We start from the raw sequence: 12,459 nt of genomic DNA, 5'->3' as shown, positions 1-12,459 counted from the left end.
AGTTAGCAAAGTTTCACATGTATAAATTTCATTACGATATAATGAAACCAAATTTTGAATGTCAACTACTGTATTCTGATACAGACAGTCTCCTGTACCAAGTCAAAAGTGAAGATTTATACCGAGAAATTTCCGAAAAAAGGAATATTTTGAATGAACTTGACTTGTCAAATTACCCGAAGAACCACCATCTCTACGACCCAAAAAACAAAATGGTTGTTTTAAAATTCAAGGATGAGTTTCCAGGAGACATTATAACCGAGTTTATATCCCTCAAACCCAAGCTTTATTCCATTTTGTCCAGAGGTAATTAATTAATTTCTATTTGCCTTATTTGTGAGCACGAATTTCAAAAAATTTTGATTTTTTGTGGAATTTTTTTTGGAAAGCAATTTCTATTTGTGGGCGAAAAAATTTTTTTTTTGTGGGCGAAAAAAATTTTTTTTGTGGGCGATTTTTTTTTGTGGGCGAAATTTTTTTTTTTTTTTTTGTGGGCGAAAAAAATTTTTTTTTGTGGGCGATTTTTTTTTTGTGGGCGAAATTTTTTTTTTTTTTTTTGTGGGCGATTTTTTTTTTTGCGGACGATTTTTTTTTTGTGGACAATTTTTTTTTTTTGGAAAAAAAAAATTTTTTTTTTCGAAAAATTTTTCGGGCGAAAAAGTGTTTTTTTTTTTTTTGCAAAAAAATTTTTTAATTTTTTTTGGGATTTTTTTTTTTGTGTTGGTCGATTTTTTTAATGATGACTAATTTTTAAGGTCACACCTGGCCTTCATGTCATTTTTTTTTGTTGCACCTGACCTTCAAGTTAACATGATGTAGCTCCTAAAAAACACAAAACCACAGATTGCATTTGGTTCTTTTTTTACCACCACACATTAGTGATCATCAAAAAATTGATTAGAAATCATATAATTATATTTATAGATTGCAGAAAATTATCGGCGAAGGGTGTATCGAAAGCTGCTCAGAAGATGTTGAGCCATCAGCGATATCGAGACACCTTGACCTCTGGCTCGTTATTCAAAACTGAAAACAGTCGAATCGCATCCGAGTCACACAATCTGCAAACAGTGACTTCGACGAAAACATCGTTATCAGCTTTTGATGACAAACGCTACATCCTCGATGATGGTCAGCAGACTCTTCCCTACGGTCACAAAAACATCTTGGGTCAAACTGTGATTGGCATTGATGATAGTGATGACAACACAGCCGCTGTTAATTCTGACCCAACCGATGATGACGATTTGGAAAAATGGATGCCATTTTTTGAAGATCGTCAACAGCCAGTGTCGTGGGATTGTGACGATTTCCTAGATGGGGTGTCTGAAGAATTCGCTAACACTCAAAACATTAATTGGGACCATCCGGAAATTGATGATGAATACTCTGAGGATAGTTTTGCTGTTGAGAACACACAACCACATCGCTCGCTTCGACAACTGATGGACCAGGTCAATAGCAGTTGGCAAACTCCAGACCCCGGTCTGATTCGGGCAGCAGAAACCAACGACAGTGATATTGATAGCGGGGATATCGCGGATCTGGAGGCCAATACTTCCGATGAGGACGAGTCGTCATTCTTCAACGATTCGTTTTTCGATTATGAAGCAGTTGAAGTAGAAGAACCACGGTCAAAAAATCGACGAATAGATTAAAACACAAAAAACACCACATTAACTTTTGAATAGTAAATAAAATTCAGTTATTTAATATGAGAATTGTCTGTACATAAAATTTGACCTACCGTTTATTCCGCGTTTAGTGTGTATTTAAGTGCGAGATTTTGTTCAGCTTTGGAACTCAGTTAATCTGGGATATAAACATTTTCATTTAAGCGATAGTGTCTTAAGCATACTTTTGTATGTATTTGTATGTAATTTGAGTTTGAATCAAAGTTTTAAGAAGAATTGAGCAAACAGTCTATAGCGCAGTTAAACACTCCGGCTGGTTTCAGAACAAAGATTTGGCAAATCCTTTCCCGCTCCAAACATGTAACCACAACGTTCAGTGGGAATACTCAATAATATACCGAAGTTTTACATGAGGACTATTGGGTATAAAATTATATGTGGTGACAATTAGGATTATTACATGGTGACCATTGCTGATCATTTAATACATGGTGACCATTATGATTTATACCTAATGGTCATCCATGTATGACAACCCCCCCCCCCGATCCTAACGCACTATATGCATACTACTGGTGTGGATTGTACGGTTGATTCGAGGAAATAATACCTGACATATAAACGACCTTCTCACAAAAGATACAACATTCTTTCTTTTTCAAAACAGATTCCAAAAGGAACCACGATCTTAAATTCATTTTCTTTCTAAACATCAATTGAAACCAGAAAAAATTTTAAAAGAGAAAAAACCCGATGTATTCTATGGAATCAAATAAAGCTTCGTCTGCAGTAAATAAGTACTCGACTTATAAAACTATCAACTCACAAAAACGAATCCGTACTCTTTGCTGTCACCCGAAACATCTTTCATCAGCTCGACGTGATCCAAACTGCCGTAAGGTTTGAACACTTTCCCCAGCATCTCCTGAGTAATCTGGGGGTGCAGATTGCTCACCATCACTTTAGTAGGTCCGTGAGTATAGCCCCCGTGAAAAGTCTGACTCGTGTTACAGTAAATTCTATTCTTTTCTGCTTGGCTCTGCTGAACTACAATTGGGATTCCCAAGATTTTCCGTCCGCTCAGATTTACAGCCTAAACATGAAAAAAATAATTATTAATGACAATTAGGACTGAACTAATTACGAGAGTCGTTTGAGTTCTTCGCCCGGTGATATTGCGAGAAGCTCCCGGCAACTGCGTTAACTTCACGAATCAGTTTCCCTGCTGACCTGAAAGAGCAACGCTTGATACTTTTGAGTTGCGATTTGAGAAATGTTTCAGATTTAAACCTATCATGCTTGAAACACTGCCGTCAATCAGACCTTTGCATTACCGTTTAATTTCGAAAGTCTCCGATTTCAGCCTTGAGATGAGAGATTAGTGGGTCCTAAACGAAAAACAATATCAGCACAGAACTCACAATAAGTCAACCTCTCAAAACCATAAGTTCGCTATGAGCATAAGTATCATTTTTAACTTCCTAAGTGTAAGCGCGTCTCCCCAGTTTAACTTACTCTTTTCCAGGGAACTCGACTAAACTCCGTTGAAATTGAAGCAATCAAGGCCAGCGATGTAGAAACAACAGTTGATTCACTAAAACTTTCTCGATTCATTATATGTCCACTTATTTTAGGCCGTTACCTAACACTCCTCACAGTCTTTATAATGTATCTTTCAAAACTCAAGGTATGTTATCCATAGCTTCCTTAGAATCTATAGGTTCCCAAAATGATATCGTTCATTAAGCGGTTTCACGCCCCTCTTACAGAGACCTAATATTTATCATTTTAAGCTTACGTAACAGTGCTGATTTAAATTATACGGACTAAACGAAAAAAAATTGAAACTTACGGCTTCTCTGAAATTGGGTTAAGATTAGACAAAAAGTGAAGAGAACAAAAGTTTCTTAGAATTTCACCAGAATTATTATGGTGAAATTTTTTTTCGAAATTCGCAGCCAACATTTTCCCCCAAAAATGGATCATTTTGAGTTTTTTAGTTAATCAAGAATTACGCAATTACATTGAAATTACCGAGTTAATTGATGAGAGAGTTGCAACAAAAGAAGCCTCTTACACAGCCCAACAAAGTTTTACAAGGTAAAAATTTCAAAATTTTGCGCAAAACGTTTGATATTTGTTTTAAGCAAAGACTTTTATGACCTTTTATGGCTATCAAACAAAAACATATTCTCTTATAAAGATATTTTGAAAATTTATCGTTCTAAAACTTTGTCGAACTGAGTAAGAGGCTTCTTTTGTTATAACTTTCTCATCAATTAACTTGGAAGTTTCAAGGTAACTCGCGATTAACTTAATCAAAATGACCAAATTTTGGGGAATATTTTGGCTGCGAATTTCGAAAATATAGTCCAGCTGCGAATTATACTGGACTATATTAATTCTGGTGAAGCTCTAAGCAATTTTTGTTCTCTTCATTTTTTGTGTTATCTTAACCCAAATTGAAAATAAAGCCGTTAAATTTTTGTTCGTGTCCAGTTAATTTATATCAGCGCTGCATAGCACTGAAGCAAGTACACTAAACTGAGAACTCCATTACGGTTCGAGAACAATTATAGTGACAATGGTATCTCACGTATAAATACATACTAGAGGATCCCTGTAATACCTTTGGAACTGCGTTGATGTTGTCGAACTCTATGTATGCGACACCTTTCGAAGACCTCGACTTGTGGCGACTTCGCTCTCCAATGATACGGACGTCCACTATCTAAATGAAAAATTAAGTGTCACTAAACTACAATAACAACCTACTAAGAATTGAACCGCTCCAAAAACAGTCGACAGAGATTCAATGGGCAAAAATAAAAGGATATATTAATTTCATAACTTTGCAGACGCGGCGAAGCTGAGCTTGGCACCACTTGCGATTAAAAAGTATAGGATTACAACGACCAAACACTATAAAACTATCGAAGAGGACTTCGAACAATGTTACGTTGAAGAAATAACTAGAAAATACTAAAACATAGCCAACTGACAGTTGGAAAAGAGTAATGAACGCAAGGAAACAGAAAAAACTGACGAATTTTAAGGAAAAAATATATGCCCTTAAAGCTCTTTGAATTTCACAAACAAATTATGTTTGATCTTTTTTTGACAAAATTTCCAAACATTTTTGACAAAACTTCCAAAAATTGAGAAAACTGGATCATAATTTTTTTTAGCTTGGTAATCTGATCATTAAATTTCATTTTCGAAATTAGAAGTCGATCAATTTTTCGTGACCTTTACATTTGCGCTGTTCAATAGGGAAGTTTGCCCTCTTTTTAACAAACGAAATGAAGTGAACTTAAAAAATCAAAAGTCAAACTGCGAAAAATCAAAATTGAGCGAGAACAAATTCCATGACTTTTTCCTCACAAAACAAAAACATATCACTGAGACCTATACTTCGCTCATTTTTCTTAAAATCGAAAGTTATGAATGTTTAAATTTCGCTCTTTTCCCTTGTCCCCCTCGCAAAGCAAATTTCCGTTTTTTTAATCCAATTAACATCAAACTTTTCACAAGGATGTCTAAGTGACCGGAAGTTGCATTTTTTTCTAACTTTCTGCTTAAAAAAATTGAAAAAGCTCCAAAATGAACTTCATAGAGTTGAACAACGTGCTCTTTTCCAGTTCCCCCCTTTAATTTTTTCTGAAATTCATTACATGAAAGTCTAATTAAAATGGCTTTTCATGTTATAAACTGCAATAAAACGTGTCAGCGTGAACAGGTGAACAAATTTCTACAACATTTCTAACATGCAAATTGCCATATGAACAATTTATGAACATCTTTGTTTTGTAATTTAACAAGGGGGTGGGAAACTGGAAGAGAGCCGAACAACGTTATACAAGATAAAACTGACTTTATCAATTTAAAAGTTAAAAAGGATTGTTACATGCAGAGAGATGCTGTAATAAATGTGGTCTATGATGAAATTACACTGAACTGAAATGGATGACAATGTAATACAAAAAAGTGCAGACATCTATCCCAACTAAAAAGCGGAACTTGGTTTCATGGGGCACATCTATCATCTATCATAAAGCAAATTCATTTTACTGATTTACTGTTGAGCAAATGAACACACAAATGTTGCGTTTTGCCAAAAAAGGTATGAGATATCTTTTACAAACTAATCCTTTGAAAATTGGGGAGTTGACAAATTGTAAAGCAAGACGAGCGTCTTTTTACAAACAGAAAGTATAATTGTGGCCATGCTGTCAAAGAGCAATGGGTTTTTGGCGGAACTTGAAGGGAAACCGCTGAACCCTTTCTGTATGCTGTATAACAAAATGGAAAAAAAAATGATTCCAAGTAATGAATCATCACTCGACGACAAAAGAACAAACATTTCTGACGAACAGAAAAGTTATTCAAAAATTGAACAAAAACCGGAGAAGGAAACTAGTCATTCTAAGCTTCAAAGATCCAAAAACTGGAGCATGTAAAAACAAAGTTGAACGCATGTGGAATGTAGCAAAATCAAGAAACAGAAAAAGGTGGGGAACTCATCGTTCAATGCTAGACAGCTAGTTATCTGTTTGAATTTATGTGGGAGACAAAAAAAAAAACGGTAAGACTTATTTGAATAACCCTATCGTAAAAAGCAACTTTAGAAGGTGGAGGAAACGGGAAAAAAAGCCTTAAACTTGTTTAAGGTTTTCATAGACCTCCAAGTGGGGTTCATTTTGAGCTTTTAATAATTTGTCGACTGAAACTTATCGATCTCATAAATTATATCTCCATTAAAATGCGGGGTGGTATACACAAAAACCGAGAACTTAATCGGCAAGCATAAAGCCGAAAACCATCAGCAAAAAAGTAATACCAATTTTTTACGATTCAACACCAAAAAAAAACAAATGTCGAAAGATTTTTAAATGTTTAAAAACTAGGTGAACCAATATTTTTGTATCTCTAGATACAAAATAACTAGCAGGTCCAGCTAAAACTGGTGATATTTAATTGATATTAAACAAATTTGTTTGTTGTTTCTCTACTAAAATAAGTGAGAAAATTAAAAAAAATTGAGATAATCAATTATTCCAGGGTGATTGCAATTCTCCTACAAAATTAGGGAGCCGCCGCTTCTGCAAGAACCATTATCGCAACCAGTTTTTTCATTTGAACTTAGCATCTCAGATTTGATTGTTTGGAATTTAAAACATTAAAGCAGTTTATAAAAAAATGGTCGAAACGGATAAAAAAATTTCTAAATCCATAATCTTTCCTGCGAAAAAGTAGGGCAAAGCCGCTAGTGCAGAAGGGATTCTTTCAACCTGTAATTTCAATTGAACACAATCTCTAATGAGGCTGGGTAGTTTTCGAGAATATTAAGAAAGTTTGAAAAACTGTCGAAAATCAAAAATTTGAGTATTCCGAGGGCCATAACTTAATGTGTTAAAAAAATTTCGGTGCAGCCGCTCATCCAGAGAGCTTTTCGAAAAGCTCATGCAGAACGCTTTTCGTTTAAAACAAATTTCATTTAAGAGGGGTATTCTTTGAGAAAACGTTAAAAAATCTGGGGTAAAAACTCCCCCACAGGCTTTTCCGAAGGCTGTAGATAGAGGGGTCAAGTAAAAAGAGACTAGGGGAATAAACAGGCACACAGGGGAGTATGCGGTCTTTCAATTGATACCCATTTTTGAAAATCAGTAAAAGCTTTTGAGAAAAACTGATATTTTTCCAAAGAATTTGAAATTAGTTTTAAGTGCGGAGGGGAGTGTTCAAAATTAGATCATCGGGCCGATAAAAAATAAACAAACACGCGCAGCAAAAACAAATGATTTCAAGATGTATCCGGGCCAACTTAGCCTGGAGGTAACGAATTTGCCGGTGACGGCAGAAATTGTTGGTTCGAATCTGACCATTGCCCAGATGAACCTTTTTTTTCGGGAAGGAAAAGAAAAAAAGAGAAGAAATAAACGAGAGTATTGCTGAAATGAGTCAAACAGTGGTTGATCTGAAAAGAGCGTTTGTCGAGACACACCTGGAGTAGAAACTAGCTGGAAAGCAGACATCGTAGACGGAATTAAAGAATCAATGAGAGAACTTACTGTTGGGACGAGTGCAACGAACATCGCAGAAGCAGCTGATAGCGCTCGTGCACGAGTGTCTCCGGCACAAGAAAGCAGACCAGCAGATGATGGAGTAGTGCGTTTACGAGGCTTGCCTGAGCCCTGCAGGCTTATGAATGAAATGATGAAAAATGACTAGGAAGAGGCACAAAAATTGCTTGATCATATGGAAGTTGAGGGAAAGATACTTGATGTTCGTAGATTGGGACTTCCAGCTGAGGGAAGAACAAGAACAATTTTGGTTACCCTAGACTCTTCCTTCACCAAGCGGATGGTTTTGGCATCTCTGGCCAAACTGAGAAACTATGAAAAAAAGATTTTTCTTTCGCCTGATCTTTCTGATAAAGAAGTTGAACTCGAGCAAGCTGCTCTAAAGAAAAGAAAAGAGTTAATCCTGAATGGAGAAAGCAGGAATAATTTAAGAATCAGAAAGCTGCAATTGGAAGTCAAGAGTGACGGGCAATGGACTCCGGCACAATGACTAACAAGTAGTACCTCTCAAAAGTCATTCAAATGCAAGATAATGCTGATAAATACAAGATCCCTCAAAAAACCTGGAGCTTCAACAAGTTTAAGTCTTGATCTGTACCAGAAGTCTGTAGATATCTGTCTAGTGACAGAAATTTGGCTGAACAAAAGTATCGACTCAGCTTGTGTGTATCTCAAAGTACACACTTGTTCGGAAAGACAGAAACACTGACAGTTCTGAAAAAAGTCACGGCGGAGGCGTAGCAGCATATGTGAAAACTCCAATTGAGCTTACGCTACTGGAGTACGAGAGTCAAGGCACCGAAATGCTATGGTTCTCAACAGTCCTGCAGCGGAACAAGTTTGTGTTTGGAGCTGCATACTACCCCTATCCGTCAACAAAGTCGATCTCTATACAGAACACATTCTTTCAGTGTATGATCAGCATCTATCTGAAGACGTGGAGACAGTTATTACTCTGGCTGGTGATTTCAATGATTTTGACGTCAAGCTGATCACAGAGGCAACAGCTCTAGACAGTCTCTACCATGGCAAGACCCACAAAAACTCGCAATTAGATTTCATATTCACAACTCACCCAGCTTACTACAAATCGACTTACACCTTTGATGTCTCTTTTTACCAACCGACCACGCGGGTATAATTAGCGAACCAGCGACCAATTATAAACCGAAGAAAAAAATTTTGTTTTGTCAGAGACCAGCGGGCGCACAAAATCCAAGCTTTGAATCTAGCGATGGATAGATTCGATTTTTCCGTGGTCTCGAAAATTGATGATCCCAATGAAGCAACCAGAGCACTGCTCGAAGCACTTAGTACCCTGCTCAACGAGAACTGCCCCGTGAAGAAAATCAAGATGACTGACAAAGACCCACCCATGTGTCCCCAATGATCAAGCTGCTCCTCAAAAAGAAATCGAAGCTCTTGAAATCTAAGAAGTTCACTGATACGGAGGAGATGAACTCTAAGATAAAGCAACTGATGTATGAGAATATTAAGGATCGTAAAGCAAACTTGGTCTCGGGTTAATGGTGCAACCTCGTCAAATATTACACCGGTAAACAGCAAGCAAATGCTCCTGTCATTAATTTTTCTTGCGATAAAATTAAGAAGCTTTTCACAAAAGTTTCGACCTCTTTAAACTATGAAGAGCCACTTCCTTTGGATACTTCCTCAATCACTCCTCCGGAACTTACGCTGCATCAAGTTTACTATTCACTGCTGAGAATCAAAAAGACTGTTACTGGTCATGATGGCATACCTTACTACCTGCTTAAAGATAACGCACACAACTTAGCAGAACCTTTACTGAAGATATACAACAACTGCATAAGGACATCAGTGTTCCCATCAATTTTCAAAATAGCGAAAATCTGCCTGAAACCGAAAGTTGGTAAAGTAACATCGCTGGACGATCTGAGGACCGTAGCCATCACTCCCGTGCTCGCACGGCACTTTGAAAGACTTATTTATGACAACTTCATTTTCAGAAAGTAGAACTCATGGCTGCCCCCGGACCAATACGGATTAAGAAAAAACTCTTCAACACAAGACGTACTGATACGTTTACAACACACTTGCAAAGCTTTTGACGAAGTTGGTTGTGACTACGTTCGCATTATTTCTTTAGACCTGAGCAAAATCTTTGATAGAGCTCCGCATAAACTCAAAATCAAGAAAGTATCTGAAATTCCTAGCATGGATCCCTTCATTGTCAATCTATTAACGAATTATCTCACAGGAATGCAACAGTATGTGACAAAAGACAATGAAGGTTCACAAATGAGAACAACCAACAGGGGTGTGCCTCAAGGAACGGTGCTAGGGCCCCCATGCTTTAACGCTGCCTACATTGATCAAGTAGTGGAAGCTGAGCGGTAGGTCCCAGTCAAGTTCGCTGATGACAGCAACCAATGCGTGGGAGGCAAAACAACTCAGATGATGCCCAAGCAGTTATTCGACAAATATCTACGTGGTGCAGTATAAACAACTTTGTTTTGAACACGTCGAAGTCGAAAGAAGTTCAAGTCCTATTCTCTCGCTCAGCATCAGTGGCTGCCATTCCTGGTGTCAAAGTCGAAAAAGAGTTGAAAATACTTGGGCTACACATTTATAAAAGTTTCTTTCAAACCCCACATTGAAAAAGTTGTCAAAAAAATGTCAACGAATGTGTATTTGCTTTTGAAACTCAAACAGTTGGGGTACGACAAGAGTGAGCTGGAACTTTTATACGAAGCATTGGTGAAACCGCATATTTTTTACGGAGCGTCAGCTTGGGGAGGCTCACCTGCCTATCTTCTGAATAAAATAATTGCAGTACAGCGCCTGATTGTTGAATAAGAAGCATCAAGAAGAAAGTTCATTAATCGGATACTGGGAAGACAAAATTTGGGTAGACGACTGTTGAGCCGAAAAAAAAATCAAATTTGAGCTATAAAACGTTTTAAGCTAAAGAAAACCTAAATTCCCCCCAATTTAACCTTCTGTAGCACAAAAGCAATCTAAAAAACTTGGTACTCCAGACAACGAACTAACAGGCACTTACACAGATATGCATCAGCCGAAACCATTTAAGCCGGAAAAAAAACCTTAAATCAAAAAAAAACAAAAAAAAGGAAACTCAAAACAAAGAGTTGATTTACAACCAACGATTAAATTTCGAATGGAACGGCCATTTAAAAATCAGACATGCTCAGAAAAAATCTGTTGACAGGCACTCTGTTCTATTTCTATCAGCTACCTTTCGCTGTGGCTAACAGCCGAGCTAACTGATTTTGTTAAACTAGAAAAAGGTCTATAATTCAGTTTGATAACGCTTGCTAATGGAAAGCGTACAAAAAAGCCTCAACACCAGTCAAATAAAGATAAAAACATAATAAAGAAAAAGTCAAATAGAGATGAAGTAACTAAGAAACCTCTACATTTGCTTTTAAAAAAAACACTTCGTTCATCGACACCAATAGTTAACGATTCTTACCCGTCCACAATGTCTGAAAAAATCTCGTAGATCCCGAGCTGTGATGTCTGGCGAAAGCTGCATGCAAAAGACAGTACGTGAATCTTTGTCTTCTTGAGAGAGCAGTTCGGCAAATTCAGGGTCCCTGGAGTAAATAAAATTCATTTATACGCAACGAGCTATGTATTTACTGTAATACTTAGTTTATTAACACCAAAATTTACTCACTCTCCTGAATCATGTAGAGCCTTTACGCGAGCAGGTAAATCTTTCTGAGGAGGTGCAGCCCCATGTTTCCGTTCTCTAAAAATGAACATAGATCATTTTTTTCGTCACCGAAACCTGAAAAGCTATTCACGATTTATTTAAATCTCGTCACAAACCCCGATCTTGAGCGTAAATCTTTCTGAGGAGGTGCAGCCCCATGTTTCCGTTCTCTAAAAATGAACATAGATCATTTTTTTCGTCACCGAAACCTGAAAAGCTATTCACGATTTATTTAAATCTCGTCACAAACCCCGATCTTGAGCGTCTGCGTCTTTCGTGGTCTTTTTCCTTCCGAATTCGATCTCTGCTAGTACTTCTCTCTTTTCTCTGGCTTCTAAAACAAATTTCGATCCATCGCATTCTAGATACCAATTTCATCAAAAAAGTATAAAATCTATACGAACTTATCGTCACGAGGGGGTGGGGAATATTTGGATGACGATGGTGTTATTCCATAATTACGATGAGACCGTTCTCGGTTGCCATCGCGCTCACGAGCATGGATGCGATCCTTGGGACTTCTTTCACGCGATCTCCGACGCGAATTATTTCTCTCATAACGTGAACCCCTAAAGAAATCAAATCTGAGCAACTGTATGTTTCAAAAATAATATCAGTATCGACGAGAAAAAATAGCAGAAAAATACCTTGGAGACTTTGATCGTGATCGTTTGCGAGGCTTCTAAAACATGAGAAAAAACTTTAGATTTGCTTTTTGACGCATATGAAATCCTGAAATCTTTACCTCGGCGAACGCACTTTCCAAAAGACTTTCCACCATATCATCCATGATGAACAGCAAACGATTTCTGAAACTTGACTTGACCTGCTGTTCAATTGTAAAGATACAATTTGGATACCCGGTTGAATCGCTATTGCTGTTTACGAAGTTTTCAGATAACCAATATAAATACTATTTTTCTAATTGCAGTGAGCACTTTAAGTGCCATTCTGCCAGATTGGCACAGCGCGACCTTCCGGCGGGAAAGAAAAAAACGAATAAAGGCCTTAGTAACGAAAAAGT

General features: G+C 37.2%; 1 protein-coding gene across 2 annotated transcripts in view; it reads right to left on the bottom strand.

Moving 5' to 3' along the window:
• LOC134843985 (RNA-binding protein 39-like) overlaps positions 1–12,246 on the bottom strand; it is a 32,761-nt gene extending 20,515 nt beyond the window's left edge. The window contains exons 1-9 of one of the 2 annotated variants that reach the window (XM_063860409.1): positions 12,181–12,246; positions 12,083–12,117; positions 11,840–12,004; positions 11,686–11,769; positions 11,552–11,605; positions 11,397–11,471; positions 11,190–11,313; positions 4,264–4,365; positions 2,461–2,727 (exon numbers count right to left, since the gene is read on the bottom strand). In XM_063860409.1, coding sequence (XP_063716479.1) covers positions 2,461–2,727; positions 4,264–4,365; positions 11,190–11,313; positions 11,397–11,471; positions 11,552–11,605; positions 11,686–11,769; positions 11,840–12,004; positions 12,083–12,117; positions 12,181–12,225 — 951 coding nt within the window. In that variant the 5' untranslated portion in view covers positions 12,226–12,246. The remainder of the gene's footprint in view (positions 1–2,460; positions 2,728–4,263; positions 4,366–11,189; positions 11,314–11,396; positions 11,472–11,551; positions 11,606–11,685; positions 11,770–11,839; positions 12,005–12,082; positions 12,118–12,180) is intronic. The other variant, XM_063860410.1, reaches the window with a different exon arrangement.
• Positions 12,247–12,459: the final 213 nt, after the last annotated feature.

This window comes from Symsagittifera roscoffensis, chromosome 4 (genome assembly GCF_963678635.1).
Source record: "Symsagittifera roscoffensis chromosome 4, txSymRosc1.1, whole genome shotgun sequence".
Taxonomy (NCBI): Eukaryota; Metazoa; Xenacoelomorpha; order Acoela; family Convolutidae; genus Symsagittifera; species Symsagittifera roscoffensis.
This window is presented reverse-complemented; position numbering and strand designations above follow the sequence as displayed.